At 42.5% G+C, this 16,270-nt stretch overlaps 1 protein-coding gene across 3 annotated transcripts in view; it reads left to right on the top strand.

Annotated features, from left to right (window-relative positions):
• The window catches only part of NAA25 (N-alpha-acetyltransferase 25, NatB auxiliary subunit), a 45,960-nt gene that overhangs the window by 4,418 nt on the left and 25,272 nt on the right, over nucleotides 1–16,270 (top strand). For all 3 annotated transcript variants that reach the window (XM_054996564.1, XM_054996563.1, XM_054996562.1), the window contains exons 2-10: nucleotides 2,435–2,520; nucleotides 5,466–5,604; nucleotides 6,152–6,270; nucleotides 8,308–8,382; nucleotides 9,506–9,613; nucleotides 10,469–10,547; nucleotides 12,287–12,398; nucleotides 14,749–14,838; nucleotides 16,058–16,227. In XM_054996564.1, the coding sequence (XP_054852539.1) occupies nucleotides 2,461–2,520; nucleotides 5,466–5,604; nucleotides 6,152–6,270; nucleotides 8,308–8,382; nucleotides 9,506–9,613; nucleotides 10,469–10,547; nucleotides 12,287–12,398; nucleotides 14,749–14,838; nucleotides 16,058–16,227 (952 nt within the window). In that variant the 5' untranslated portion in view covers nucleotides 2,435–2,460. The remainder of the gene's footprint in view (nucleotides 1–2,434; nucleotides 2,521–5,465; nucleotides 5,605–6,151; nucleotides 6,271–8,307; nucleotides 8,383–9,505; nucleotides 9,614–10,468; nucleotides 10,548–12,286; nucleotides 12,399–14,748; nucleotides 14,839–16,057; nucleotides 16,228–16,270) is intronic.

Genomic DNA, 16,270 nt, shown 5'->3' with positions numbered 1-16,270 from the left:
ACCAAAATGCAGGTGTCAATCAGCTCTGTTTCTCCTCAACAGCAGAATCAGGCAGGTCTGTGAAGCCCTGACCAGGTGTCTAGAGAAGGTAATGGGATAGAGGGAGCTATTAAACTGATGCACAATCTGGACAGAACTGAGGTGGTATTGGCCATGACTGTGCCACTCAAGGGCTGAGGAGGCAGCCTGTCCTGGAGGCAGGTGGCACTCCCGCTGAAGGAGCAGGTTCATTGGTTGGGGGTGGTGTTCCATCCTGGACTTCAGCCATTTATAGCTGTTCCTCACAAAGCATGATTTGGCCACAATCAGGGGTCTGATCACAACTAGGTTAGATTATTGTAATGTGTTTATTTATTTACTTTATCTATACCCTACCTTTTCCCCCCCAGTGGGGACCCAAAGAGGCTTACATTAGTCTCTTCTCCTCCATTTTATCCTCACAGCAGCCCTGTGAGGTAGGTTAGTCTGAGAGAGCGTGACTGGTCCAAGGTCACCCAGCGCTAAATGGGGCTGCCTTTAAAAACGGTTGGAAACTTGAATTGGGCCAGAGTGCAGCAGTATGTTGTTTCCAGGGTCTGGATACAGGATGTTATCCCTGTGTTGAAAGATCTACGCTGCCTGTCCATCTGTTTCCAGGCTCAATTCAAGTCCTGGTTCTTACCTATAAGGCCTTGAATGGCTTGGGTACTTGGTCTGCCTTTCCCCATATTGTACAGCCTACCAGTTAGGATCCTTTTCTCAAGCCCTGTTCTCTATGGCCTGCATTTATTTTTTATTTATGTATAGTCCACCTTCCTCACTGAGATCCAAAACAGATTATACATCGCAAATGAAATACAATATACTTAACAAGTAGGACATTCACTGAGCAAGTACAAAAATGAACAACTTTTAGGACATTCAGTGAAACAGATACAATAGGATATAGTAGCAGAAAAAATTGAAAATAAGCATGAAGCTGAGCATACAGATGAAATCTTTCTGAAAACTCATAACTCTTTTACATGGCATGTTAAGCACCATGCAAACTCCCTAGTGGCGCCTATCTGCATCAGCAGAAAGTATCCAGTAGCATAGCATGCAGTCCCTTTCTATACCAAAGCATCTCTCTGAGCTATTTCTTATGACACAGCGCTGTAATCTGGGTAGAAAGCCCTCCTGAATAATTCAGTCTTGCTTAGTTTGCGGAAAGCCAGGAAGCGTGTGGGAGCTTTCCTGACTTCCCTGGGCAGGCCATTTCATAAAGTGGGGGCCGCCACAGAAGAAGCACATATGCAGGCAGCTGTTGGTTTTGCCCAACTGCAGGGTGATGTCTGCAGAAGGCCCTGTTCAGATGAGCGAAGCTGCTGTGGATGCAGAGGTTTGGCAGAGGGCAACCAAAGGCAGGGCTTCTTCAGTACTGGCACCTGGCCTTTGGAATGCCCTTGCCCTTGAGACTCATCTGGCTTGCTTTGCGTTTCTTTTGACTCTAGGCCAAAACTTCTCTCTTCACCCAGGCTGTTAACTAAGGGGTTCCATATGTGTCAAATTTATGGTCCGCTCCTAACCTGAAGACCGTTACCAATATCATTTTAGACTGTTCTGTTGTTTTATGCATTTTTATGCTCTGGCTTGCTTTTTTATTGGTTGTTTTTATTGACGTGTTTTATTGCTTGGTCTTAATTTATCACATTCCTGCTTCCAATGAATTTGATGGCAAAGCATCCGTGCATTGCTTGCATTAATTACATGGGCCACACTCCTGAAACATAAGCGGTGTGTACACTCCCAGATGGGTGGACTTCAGGAATAACCTATGTCCAGATATGCAAGAAAGAACAAATAGCCAGTTATGAATTTATACTGAACACTGTTTTGAACTCCACTTCTGTATTTAAATAATGGATAGATTATGTGTGAAGAACCACTTTGTTTTGAACCTCCTTTATACCAAGTCAGACCACTGATCTAGCTAAGCTCAGTGTTGCCTCATCAAACTGGCAGCAGTTCTTGAGAGTCTTGGGCAGAGAAAGGGCTTCCCATACAGCTGCTACCTGAGATAATTTAAATGAAAGTGCCTGGAGTTGAACCTGGAACCCTATGGATGCAAAGCAGGTTCTCTACCCACTGAAATATGGTCCATTTGTACTTCTTAATGTATTTTGTAATTCAACCAGTGACCTCGAATTCTACTGTTGTGAGAGAGTAGAAGTGGAAAGTCCTGGGAGATAAGCCAGGATAGAAATGTTTTAAATAAAAAAATAAATACTGTCTATATATTCTGTTCATATCATTTATAATCTGGTGGCACACCTTGATCATGTTCCCCTGTAATTCTCCTCCTCCTCCCGCTTGCATTAAGCCAAACGTGAATGCAGCCCCCATAAGGCCAGGCAGGTAGGAACCTAGCTGTCGGTTTGTGGTTGTAACCATTGTGGATCTTTTCTTTCTTTAGATTACCTTGATAATGGCAATAATAAAATGGCAATCCAGCAAGCAGACAAGTTGCTGAAAAAACACAAAGATCTTCACTGTGCGAAGGTGAGCTCAGGGGTCATTTGTTTTAACTCGCTAAATTGTCTGACTTGAATCTTAAACAAGTCAGGGCCAACTGCGTTTTTTAGACTGTGCCTCGCCGGCACTGGTTGAGGTTGAGCATCTGAAGCTGTTTTTTTGAAGAAGTAAAATCTTTTTCTTTCCCTGCTACTTTTACGTCCTCTTTCTGTATGGGGGAGTTCATACTTCAATACCCCTCCTGCATCATAATTTTTCATTTGAGTTTAATCGTACTTGAACTGCCCTGCCTTTTTCCAGTCTTAAAACAATGAGGTCACTTTTGCTGCATTAGCCAAGTACCTAAATTGCAGCAGAGTAAAAGGTAATCATTTTAAACTTTTTATTTCTTACCACAGTGAATTAGAGCAACATAAATTAAGGTTGGCCAGTTGGCCAGTCAAATATGGTTAAATATTTTCAAGCAATGGCCAAAGTATTTAGCCATGGCAGTAATTTTTTTTCCACATTTCTATCCCCCCCCCCCCCCACAAGCGGGCTCAGGGCAGATCACAACCCATTAAAGTACAATAAAATTCATTTCCATAAAACATTTAAAAACATAATTAAAATAAAACATATTTCTAATTATGTAGTCAGCCTTACAAACTGAAACAGGATGGTGGACAGCCTTCACAGGGAGGGTTAGATTTTATACACCCCCTTGTTGTTTCAGGCCAGCAGAGGCCCAGACCTCAGCCATGTGCCTGGTGGAACAGATATGTCTTACAGGCCCAGCAAAAAGATAGTAGGTCTTGCCGGGCCCTGATCTCAGTAAACAGAGCATTCCAACAGGTGGGAGCCAGGACCGAGAAGGCCTTGGCTCTCGTTGAGGCTAAGCGGGCCTCCTCGGGGCCAGGGACCACCATTCCATAAATGCATCATGGTTTTTTTCTTATAACAAGGCAGGGCAAGATTGGAGGTCTTTTGCTCTGCAGTATTGGAGGAGTCATGACCATACCGCTCCCTAACATGGTTCCTTTATGCTTTGCTCAGGGCTCTAACCATACTTAAAAACTTACCTATGTCTTTTCTAGCTGCTGCATGTGCTTTGTTTTAGTCTAATTTTAAGCACATTTCATAATTGGGCAGTCTCTGGAGCTGCAGTGTAAAAGCCAAGAAGATCTATTCAGTGTCTTGCATATTGTTTACATATATTTACATTTGCACAGTTCTGCTAACTGTAAATAATAATGGGGATAGTGAAGAAATCAGTTTGGCTTCTTTTTTTAAATGGCTGTCTTATATTCTATCCCACCCTTTGAAGCAGCATGTTTGGGGGAAACAGGAAGAAGTGTTGTAGGATAATAAGAGGACAAATTGGAAGGAATCAGAGAAAACTTTAGCTTACCAGTTGTGAGTAGGGCTGAATATACTTACTGTAAGAACACCATTTGTTGAATGAGGTTATGCCTCCCCCTTTGGTTCTCAGTTTCAGAGAGTACTCCTGGATCCCTCACTACTCCTGGACAACCATGAAGTAGTGGTGGCTGAAATTTTACCTACCATGGCTAGTACAACAGGTGACCTGGCTACAGTTACCCATCCCTTAGTGATGTCAAGAACATATTGCGGGATTGCACTCAATATTAGGTGCTTAGAAGCTACAATTAATCCAGCATATGATTACCAAGATGTTGGTGGGGGCAGGCAGTTTTAGATCAGTTACTACCACTTAGTTTCTAGGCTGCCATTTAGTTCCTAGGCTGGATTAAAAGTACTGCCTTTCACCTTCAAAGCCACAAACAGTTTGGGACCAAGGTATTTCAGACATCGTCCTCTTCTATATAAACCTCTCTGTCACTCAAAGCATCTTCAGAGGCCCTTTGGCATGTGTGCACACCCATCTAAAGCATTGTGATGGATTGCACAGGAAGTTTTCTGTTGCAATGCCTTGTTTATGGAGCACTCTGCCAAGTGATGCTTGCTCATCTCGTCCTGTCACTATGGGTGCTAAAACTGTTTTTGGGGTTTTTTTAGGCCTTTGGGACTTGTATTTGCTGCTGTTTGTAATTTTTTCTCTGTTCTTTTTGTGCTGCTTGAGGTCTGTGCTTTTTTATGGCTTTTCCACATGTTGAACGTATTCCTAATTTTTTTTAGCAGTTGATCCACAAGCATAGAAATCAGTTTGGGTATGGTTCTTCCACATGTGTGCCCTCCCTTTGCATTTTTACAGTTGTGGAGTCAGTTTATTTTCTTCCTCGTGTACCTTACATAATTTGGAGTTTCAAGCAGCTCTGTTCTTTTTAAAGCACGCTGCTTTTTATGGTGTCAGAAGTGTCCCCCTCCTCCAGGTTGTCAGGGCTTTTGCTTTGTTTTTGTTTTTTTAAACATCAGTTTTATTTTGATATATCAACACTTAGGTGCAGTTGGTTTTCTGAATTCCCAGCTTTCATTTTTAAAAAAGTACGTCTTTTATTTAAGACTGCAAATTCAGAGAACCTGCTGCATCTGTTACAACAGTAGGTTGATATATCAGTATGAAATTAATGACTTGGAAATGGAAAAGAAAACTGGGGCTAGGATTGGTTCAACAACGATGAATGTCCAATCACCAAGAAGTGGGTGGGAGGGGGTGGGGTAAACAAAAGCAAAAGAAACGTTACTCAGGATTAAAAATTGACTCAGAATCAGCTTCTGGGAAATGATTGGGGTAAAAACAGTCTAGAAAGAACTGGAAAAAAACCTGGAAGGGGGACACACACAAACACGAGGTTGGCCAGAGTTGCCGCTTACAGGGTTTGGGGTACTCCATTGAGTGACTCTGTTGTCTCATAAATGAGGGGGGCAGGCTTCTTGTTTGCTAACATGGGCTCATTGTTGCTACCCTTGCCCCTTCGCTGTGCATCTCTGCAGTATTTCCGTTTAAGAGAAACTTCCTTTTTATAGCTGCTGAGAAACTTCTTGAAAGCTACTTCTTCCTTTCCGGACAGGTTTTGAAAGCAATTGGCCTGCAGAGGACTGGGAAACAAGATGAAGCGTTCACTTTGGCGCAAGAAGTAGCAGCCCTTGAACCCACGGATGACAATTCATTGCAGGCTCTTACTATTCTCTACCGGGAAATGCATAGACGTAGGTTTTCTGGTTTATTTTTCTCTTTTGTACTTCAGGTAGGGCCATAACTTTGAATATCTTTGGAACTGTCATTGAGGACTTACTGGGGGTGTCATTTCAAAAGTGTGCCCTTAACAGTGTGTCATAAATCCTGAACATGTTAGGTGGAATGGCAGCAGATTAAATCACGTTATTTTTTTAAAAAATTATGTTATTTATAATCCACCTTTTTCACTGAGGCGCTCAGGACAGATTGCACAACATAATTCAATGCAATCACTAAAAAGCAGAAATCGGAAACAAGCTCTAGTACTAGAGTATGCTGTAGAGTTTAGGTTGTAGAGAGTTCAACACAAGTTGCATGGGGAAATGTGCGCACAATACTCTAAGCAGGTGGAACTGGGGAAATCACAGATCCTTAAACATTGATGAACACTTTTCTTCCATTCTTGGCCTTTCTTGGAAATTCTGGGGCCTGTGTCAAATCCGGTTCCTTTGAGGTGGAACATACTACAACCCTTCACAAACATCCACTTGTTTGTTAACATGTCACCTTCTGTTTTAGCGGAGCTAGTCACAAAACTCTATGAGGCAGCTGTGAAGAAAGTCCCCAACAGCGAAGAGTATCACTCCCATCTCTTCATGGCCTATGCAAGGGTTGGCGAATACAAGAAGATGCAACAGGTACTTGCCAGAATGAGGGTGCGAACCAAGTTGTTTGATATGGAAATAAATCTGCCTGCTACAGAGTCAGTTGTGACCTGAAGAAGACCTCTTTTGGCTCTGATGTGCAATCCATAAATTGTTAAACTGTTCAAATCAGGTTGCTTCTGACATCAGATAAACATGCAACCTTTGTCTTCAGTTATTTTATTTGTGAATTGAGATCTGTGTGTGTCTGTGTATAATTATTTTTAATTTGAGGAATCTTCACTAACAGGAAATTGATTCTTAAGGCTTAGTCAAGCAAATCCTCAAAGCCTCTGAGCGCATGTCTGTTCTACACAGTCATGCAAACACACTGAGATCTCTGTTCTATGCCAGTTTATGCATGTGTGATAGAGAGACCAACAACTTAAGAACAATCATTTTGTAATATTAAACCATGAAAAGAAGCAGGAGTCATGTGGTACAATAAAGAGTAAACTTTACAGTAGTTTCAACATCCATAAACTAGAGCCCACTTTGTCATCTGAAAAGGGCAGTAGTCCATGAAAGATTATACTTGAAAAAAATGTTACTAATTTTTAAGGCACTAGAAGACTCTTGTTTGTTTCTGCTGCGCCAGACTAACACTGCTAGCTCCCCTGTACAACCCCCCAAGTATACCTAACTCAGGTCTACCAAGGAAGTCCATCTCTATTGGCTTAAGTGCATGTGTATGAGAACTATCTATGTTAATTCCTGCTGTGCATTGAATGTAAACCTTATAAAAATATATGGCGTATGCGCCTTCTTTTTTCCTGTGCATTTCAGAGGGTAATCAGTGATGGAGGGCAAAGAGTCTTCCAGAGAATCTTGTCTGCTATTACCAGTTTCATGTTGAGGAACCCCCTAATAAGCTCCAAAGGCAGACTAGTTATTCCTTTGGTTATAGAACCTGTATTCTGAGGTATGGTGACTGGTTTGTAAAAACGAACGTGTGTAAGGATATACACACTTTAATCCAACTTTCTGTGATTAACAGATTATATCAAATACATCTTACGTTTCAAGTAGTAGAAGGCAAAGAAATTAGTCTGTGAGTGGTCAAACTATCCCCTTTTCACTAGTTTTAACAATTATTGAAAGTCTCGTACCAATCATAAAGCTAAAATAAAAACCCTTAACTTTCTGTCACACATGCAACATGAATTGGAAAGACCCAAGTGATTAATATAGGAAAAAAGTGTTTTAATAGTGTCCTGTTTCTAAATGGATGAAATCTCTACTCAACTACAACTTAGGCTTTTCGTATTATTATTAATAATGTTGTTTGTTTATAGCCCGCCTTTCTCACTAAGTGAATACAACATAAACAATAGCTAGGACATTTACAGAGCAAAAATACAATGTGATCAACAGTTAGGACATTCAATGAAAACAGATACAATAGAGTATGGTAGCCGCAAATTTGAAAACTAGCAGAAAGCCGAACCCGTAGATGAAACCTTTTCTGAATTAAAGCGTAAGTAATTAAATGTTGTGCTTTCAGAACATTATAGACGTGCTGATGATCTATTTCAGGTCATTTCCTGTAGCACTAAAGGGGACTATTTGGAATTTGCATGAACTCACATAAAGATGCAAAAGGAGCGCAGCATTCTCCACCATCCAGGAAGTTGCTTAGGAGGTGATGGGACCTGAGCATTTCTGAATAGCCATACTTCCCTTGAAATAAAGAAGATTAATATGTAGGGTGGAGGTTCCAGTCTCAGTACAGATTGATTGGCACGTCTGTTTCCAGCTCAACACATTCGTTTGTGTGGCAACCAATGCTAAGTAAATAGAGCTTGCCCCATAGTGATGCAGTGTGTGTTTGTGTAGATGTGTGTTATTAGTGTCATGATTTTGCCTCCCAAATGAGATAGAAAGCAAGAGCTGTGTATTACTTGGCGCTCAGACAATGAGCAAGTCAGAGGCTGTTCCTGACGATTCATTTGCCCGAATGTTCGCAAATCTCTTAAGCCTGTAAATCAATATATCTGGAATGTTCATTTTGCACACCTCTTTATTTTTTAGGCTGGGATGGCACTTTATAAGATTGTACCAAAAAACCCGTACTATTTTTGGTCTGTGATGAGCTTAATTATGCAGGTGAGTACAGCATCCCTGAAAACGACAGTTGTCCTCTTTCTGAAATAATGCAGACTGAAAGCGAGCGGAGCGTAGTGGTTAGTTGTTTGGACTAGGATCTGGCAGGCTCAGATTCGAGTCCCCCCCTCTGCCGTGGAGGCTTGCTGGGGGACCTTGGGCCAGTCGCACATTTCCTGCTTAACTGACCTCACAAGGCCCTTGTGAGGATATAATGGCGGAAAGTATAATGATGTAAACTGCTTCAGGTTCCCGTTGCGGAGAAAGACAGGATATAATTGTAGTCAGTAAATAAATATTAAATAAAAGCAAGAAAGATGCTTGGTAGTTTTTGCAGATACCGGCACAAAAGATTTTGTTATGGTGCTTAACCCCATGTTTCTATGAACGGTGAAATCCAGAGGGTTTCATTTGCACATTCTGATTATTCTCTTGGTGCCTCTATGAGACCATGAACTCCCTCACTCCAAATATATTAATGCTGCCATGTACAATCTCTTTAGTTTGAGAGTGACAGACGAAGGCAACTGCTTATAGACTTTCCAAGGGGAATTGCCGTGTCTTTTCAACCTCTAATTCCTGCCTTGGATGTGTGAATTCTGGGGTTGGTACCAGAATTAATGATAAATCTGGAATTCTGGTAGGAAACCTCTTCTAGAAAACAATGGCTGAGCTGATTTGCTTGCATCTGTACATGAATACTGAATCATTGCTTGATGTGGTTGGGAAAAGTGGCTCATTGGAAGGGCATCCCATCTTCTCATTTAACAAATCTGCAAATTACATGTGTTTACTATCTTATTATTTTTTGTGGTGCACTTGTGCAAGTTACCCAGCACATTCTTTGTGAATGTTTCTTGCAAAAAGCCTTTATTTCCATCTTCTGAAACAAAAGAATATATATGCAGCTGTCAAATAATTCTTCCAACAGTTTTTGTTCTCCAGTACTCTTACAGCTTTTTGACAGTATTTTGGCCAGGCCTGTAACAGAGCGATAGAATAAGTACTCTGCATGCAGACAGTCTTAGGTTTATTCCCTTCATCTCAGGGAGCAGGATATCTGCTTTGAGACAATAACAATGTTCTAGCTCAGTGTAAGGCAGCGTCATGTATTCTTTTTTTCCAGTCTATATCTGCACAGGATGAAAACCTCTCAAAAACCATGTTTTTACCACTAGCCGAAAGGATGGTAGAAAAAATGGTGAAGGAAGATAAAATTGAAGCTGAAGCTGAAGTAAGATTTTAAAATATGTGTCTAAGATCACGTTTGACCATGATAAATCCATTCATGTTATTATGTCTTCTACTGATTTATGCAGCTAGATTTTTTCTTTATGCAGCATTCTGGTGCTGTTAACAAGAGTAGGTACTGGGGAAAATATGGCTGAATGTATGGAGGTGGGGGGTTGAAGACAGTGCATAGCCAAGAGATACTAAACCTTCTTAGAGGATAAGAACAGGCAGATCCTAAACATACCTTTCCACCCATGTGGTCGTCTGTCCTTTGTGTGTAACTGTGGCTCAGCCTGTGAAGGTAAAAACCCAAGACAAAAAGATAAACCTCATTATTTTGGAGTCAATTGAATATATATAATTCAAATATTATTATTATCCTATTTTCTGTTTGCCAGTATGGGCACCCTATTCTAGAGAGAATAAGCTATCACTATACAGAAATAGTAGAGATGGTTTTTTAATTTGCCCTGCATTTTTCTACTTTCTTCTGACTTTGACCATAATTTTCCATAAAAGACTGGGGATAAAAGAAGTGATTTCCTTGTTTCATAGCCCAATATTTTCCAGAAAACAGCCTGTAAAAGCTGGCACACTAGGGAAAAATGTGGGGAAGGAGAGTATTACCAGGAAAGTGAATACTAGTAGTGAGAAATACAAGCTGGTTAACACAGCTCTGGAGATGACGAAAGAAAAAAGTAGCAAGAATTTGCGTTTTTTTAAAAATGTCTCCAAACACATAAAACACATTTGAATGTTCTTTTGCTTTTTAAAAAATGGCGCAGCTTGTGATGTTTTTGTATACTCTACTGACTCTTAACTTACAATTGTGTCTCATTTTTCTCAACTTCTGAAGGTTGAGCTCTATTACATGATTCTAGAACGTTTGGAGAAATATCAGGAAGCCCTGGATGTTGTGAGAGGAAAACTAGGAGGTAACTTATCCCTCTTTCCTGTTAGACAGTGTCCAAACCTGTTAGTGGTTATGGCAAACCAACTTGTTTTAATTATTATAGCAACCAAGAGCGTGCATGCTCATTCAGTAAATATGAATGGGACTGACTTGAATTAAATCCATGATTTTTGTTTCCTCCTTCCCTCTGCAATTGTAAGTCAGTTATTTGTCTCACCTTGATTTCTGTCTACCCATCCTACCTTTGTCTAATCTAGCAAAGCAATTATTTTGTTCCTGAAGAACAAAATCAAGGAGGGGTGGGTGTGGGTCTCTTTTGGTGTGGTTTTGTATTAAGGCGACTTCACTGCTTCCAAACCAGTGAAATATTTTCATTAAATAGTTATACCTATAGTTGCTGACATATTTGTAGGCACTATGTCTGCCTTTGTAAGAGATGCTGCTGCGTAGACTGGTTTAGGAACTGCTGTTGTAACGAAAAATATTGTAGAATGTGTTCATTCTGGAAGTCTTGTTTATTTGTTTATTTATTTATTGCACACTTTTTTCACTGAGACTCAAAGCTGATTACACAGTGCATCCTGTAGGATGAAGAATCTGATAAACAAGGTAATAGTACTAGGATTGCAGCAATCTGAAACAAAGCATAGAATATTGGACGTAATATGTTAATGCGGAAAATAGGTGTTACTTAAGTATAAAAACAATGCAGTGAGTGTAGGATAATACATATAGCCAGGGTTTTTTTTCAGGTGGAACGGAGTTTCGGAACCTCTTGAAAATGGTCACATGGCTGGTGGCCCCACCCCCTGATCTCCAGACAGAGAGGAGATTAGATTGCCCTCCGTGCCGGCACGGAGGGCAATCTAATCTCCCCTCTGTCTGGAGATCAGGGGGCGGGGCCACCAGCCATGTGACCATTTTCTCCAAGGGCAACCCACTGAGTTCCACTACCTCTTTTCCCAGAAAAAAGCCCTGCATATAGCAAATAGCTAATACACAGTATACACAGTGGTATAGTTCAGTGCTGTTTCCTTTATGAAAAGCACCTTCCTGGGCCATGTTGATATAATATAGCCCTGTTTCCCTTACAGAAATGGCCTCCCAAACAATTCCATTTTACGTAGTTTGCAGAACAACAGAAGCGTGGGCGCCTTCAAGCCCTCCTCAGGCAGGCCATTCCACAAGGTGGAGGCCACAGCACATATGTGGACAGTTGTTGATCTTGCCCATTTGTAGGGCGGCCAGAATCCAGTAAAGGTCCAACCTTATGGCTGCACTACAGGCTGTCTACAGAATCAGATCAGCTTTGTCAGTCTGTGTTAAAAGGTGTAATTTGTAATACAAAGGGGTGATTAGCAGATTCATTAACTGTGGCGGAGGCACTGCGCACCTAGCATTACTTGGCTTGCCAATGTGCAATTCATTCTTAACCCCTGCTCCTATCATTTCAACTTCTTGTTTTCTATGGCATCCTGGGGTCAAGAAAGTCAGACTTGCATATAAGTCCATGGAAGTAACTAGCCCATGCAGTCTTATTCTTAACTAACTTGCTTTACCCTACCTGCCAGTTGTGGCCTCATTTTACAAAGGAAGGGATTGGATTATCTTTTCTGTGAAACTTCCCTTTCTGGTTGCCTGGGGGTGACTTTTCTTTGCCATGGGCAATCAAGTGAATGGCTGTTTGGAAACCTGAAGTCTTGTGTGTGGCAGAAAAAATTGGGTTGACCCTGTGAATTTGTGACTCTTTGTTCAACTTAGAGAAGCTGACAAGTGAGCTCCAGAGCAGAGAGATCAAGTGCATGGCGATGTACAGAAAGCTGGGCCAGTGGCCGGAATGCAACGCTCTGTCAAGGAAGCTTCTGCTAAAAAAGTGAGTAGGAGCTCTGGCTGTTTTGCCTCTTGTAGAGCGGAAGGAAAAAACTTGTGGCTGTTTCCTCAAGACTATCTCTCCTACTTCCCCACCCCCAATTTTAGCAAGCAAGCAAGAAAGAATCTCTTTAGCTCTTTCATTTATGGTGACCAGGACTTTTTTTCAGGGGGAACGGAGTTCCGGAACCTCTTGAAAATAGTCACATGGCTGGTGGCCCCGCCCCCTGATCTCCAGACAGAGGGGAGTTGAGATTGCCCTCCGCGCTGGAGCGGTGCAGAGGGCAATCTACATTCCCCTCTGCCCAGAGATCAGGGGGCGGGGCCACCAGCCATGTGACCATTTTCTCCGAGGGCAACCCACTGAGTTCCACCACCTCTTTTCCTAGAAAAAAAGCCCTGATGGTGACGTAAGGAAAAAGTGCAGTGACAGCTAGGCACTTTCCTGCCTCCTCTTTGCAGTGCTGTTACACATTGGCTACAGAGACACGGGGATGACTGACAAGCCCTTAGGCATCAGACTTAATACTACGATTTTGCTCTTCAGATTGACTTGTGAGGCTATCACACTCCCCACACGCATAAACAGCGCTATGAAATATTTGGTTACAGACGGCCTCCTGGACTGTGCTGTAGGTTTGAATTCTGTTTAGAGGACTGTCCGATTAGCGTGCTTCGACAGCAATGGAGAAAAATGCCCTGGCTTAAGGGGATGTTGTTTACCTCCATGCCATGAAAAGCTTCAACTGTCTATTACCACACGTTAAGCCTCTGTTAAAGGGACACAACATATTTTCCTGCCTTGGTAATTTTAAATGGGAATATTTCTCTGCATTAATATGAGACCTACAACTTGCAGAGCCTTTGGAAAAGAGAGAGTAAAGCAATTTCAGTTTACGGTATTCAGTGAAGCAGTAGATAAGCAATTTAAGTAAATAAATAAAACTATAGCTGTAGAACAGTCAAAACTGACAGCATTCATTTTAGGCCAAGATTTATTTGTGCAAACCTTGCCATACATTTTTTTTTTTAACTTAAAGGTTGTCTCCATTGCAAGCATAGTCCTTGTGCGTTTTAGAACACTTGAGAGCCAGCTTGGAGTACTGGTTAAGAGCAGAGGACTCTAATCTGGAGAACCGGGTTTGATTCCTCACTCCTCCACTTAAAGCCAGCTGGGTGACCTTGGGCTAGTCACAGCTCTCTGGAGCTCTCTCAGCCCCACCCACCGCACAGGGTGTTTTGTTGTGGGGATAATAATAACATACTTTGTAAACTGCTCTGAGTGGGTGTTAAGTCATCCTGAAGGGTGGTATATAAATCGAATGTTGTTGTTGTTAGTATTACTACTACTACTTTTCAGTTCAGTCCTAAGAACACTTTACTTGAAGTAAACCCTGTCACTTGGAGTAAGCCCTATCTAGAGGTGAAGTGGATCACAATCAGAGACAGGGCTTTTTCAGTAGTGGCACCTCACCTGTGGAATCCTTCTGCCCTTGAGGTTTCATCTGGTGCTCTCTTGCTGTCTTTTAGGTGCCAGGCCAAAACAGATTTCTGCTTACCTTTTCTTTTAATTATGGAGTTAACGTTTTATCACTACTTTAGTAGTATATTTTACCCTGGAAACTGGTATTTGGCTGCTTAATTGTCTGTTTTTATGGTCACATTGGTTGTTTTATGTTGAGTTTTAATTAAGATTTTTAATGTTTTTGTTATGTTCTATTTTGTAAGCTGCCTGAGGCAGGTTACCTGGAGAGGCAGCATAAAAATCATCTATAAACAAATAAATAAAATAGACCTGAGTAAGTTTTTGAGTAGACCTGCTTAGGATTGCACTCAGCCACAGAAGCAGCTTCCAATTTGCCTTCAAACCCAATTCAAGGTGCTGGCTTTGCCCTTTTAAGTCCCCGTGGGGTTGCAGCCAGCATACATCAGGAGACTCCTTCTCAAGCACAAATCCACCCAGTTCTCAGCATCACCTAAAGAAGCCCCGTTCGGTGTTCCCCAGGAGGTGCAGTGAGTGAGGTGGTTAGACCAAGCAGGGCCTTCTTCGTGGTGGTTTTATTGTTATGGAACTTCCTTCCGCACGCAGCTCACTCAGCGTCTTCTGTGCTCATCTTTCAGAAGGTAACGGACACCATTGTTTTAAGCAGGCATTTAATTTATCTTGAAATCGCTGCTGGTTCTTATGGAAGCTAAACCGTTTTATGCTGCCTGTCTGCTGTTGATGCGCTCTCCTTTTGGCGGTGGGGCGGGGGGGGGGGAGTTTAGTCTTGCTTTTTAAATAAATTCTGACTCCCTGACATGAGGGGGGAAATTCTAATACAGAACTGATTCTTGTCTCGTTTCTGTTTTAGCCCAGATGACTGGCAATTCTATATAATTTATTTTGACTCCATTTTTCAACTGATCGACACAGCCTGGACTCCTCCAACTGAAGGGGAACAGTAAGTTTCGTATCTTTTTAGGGTTTTAAGAGTTTGTTCCTTTAATTCAGGAGTTTGTTTCAAATCCTGCCACACAGAGCCAGCGTAGCCTACCTTGGGCCTTCTAGGAGATGGTGGAGCAGGAGAGGAAAGATAAAAGTATAACCTATGAGAGGAGTAGAGGATCAGCAGGGGGTTGTGTTTAAATATGTGGATCTGGTACCATCTTGGCAAGATGAGTGCCTGATGTTCCACCTTGCATGAAGCTCCTGACTGTGAAAAGAGCGACCACTCTTTCTTATAATAATAATAACATTCGATTTATATACCGCCATTCAGGACAACTTAATGCCCACTCAGAGCGGTTTACAAAATGTTATTATTACCCCACAACAATCACCCTGTGAGGTGGGTGGGGCTGAGAGAGCTCCAGAGAACTGTGACTGACCCAAGGTCCCCCAGCTGGCTTCAAGGGGAGAAGTGGGGAATCAAACCCGGCTCTCCAGGTTAGAGTCCCGTGCTCTTAACCACTACAACAAACTGGCTCTTCCACTCTGGTGAGGGGAGGGGACTCCCCAGTGTTTAACTGCTGTCCTTAGTGATTCAGATCCCGATCCAGTGTCATAGAGGTATCTTGGACACAGACTCGTGTTTATCCCCAGGTCCCTAGTGGGCAATTAACTTGTAACCAGGACCATCTTGCCAGTTGAGCGAATGACTAAGGTGTTCAAGGTGCAGAATAATGTAAGGGTGTGGGGTAGGTTGGGAAGTTACTGTGCTGCTGCTGCTGCTGCTGCTGCTGAAAGCAGTGCTGCACCCCTGAACCTGCCGTTGATTGTCCCGTCCCAAGGTGGGATAGGCATTGTTTGCAGCTCTCTGCCATGTCTTTCTGGGAATATCTAAGGCCAGCCTAACCAAACCCGTCAACATTTGGGGGAGTGTTCCCCCCACCCCTTGCTACATCTGCATTGCCGGCTCTTCCTGAATTTACAAACACGTGGTAGAACTGGAATCAGTTTCCCCAGTTTTGCCACCTGCATCCGTTTCTTGCCATGTAAATTGCTGGGGGAGAGAAAGGCTTGTGTCCTCTTGCAAAGGCTGTGCTGAGTAGGCCAGTCCTGCTGCTGATGGAAGCTCTTGAGCTTGGCGTGACGATGATGCAGAACGGCAATGTAGTAGTTGCGTGGTAAGGAAAGGGAGAGTGGAAATGCTGGGACTCAATGCTGCTTCTTGCACACAGCTCTCTGGAGGGTGAAGTGCATCACAGCGCAGAGCAAGCCGTGACTTTCGTAGAGCAGAGGCTATCAAAAGAATCGGACAGCACCCGGCCGCTCCGGGGACCATATCTCGCCCAGCTGGAGCTGATCAGGCGCTTGCGGCACAGAGGGTGCAGCGAGGAACACGAATTGGGTAAGAGGCAGAGCTGCTAATAGAGTGCCAAATTGAGGGCCCC

This window comes from Eublepharis macularius, chromosome 13 (genome assembly GCF_028583425.1).
Source record: "Eublepharis macularius isolate TG4126 chromosome 13, MPM_Emac_v1.0, whole genome shotgun sequence".
Taxonomy (NCBI): Eukaryota; Metazoa; Chordata; class Lepidosauria; order Squamata; family Eublepharidae; genus Eublepharis; species Eublepharis macularius.
This window is presented reverse-complemented; position numbering and strand designations above follow the sequence as displayed.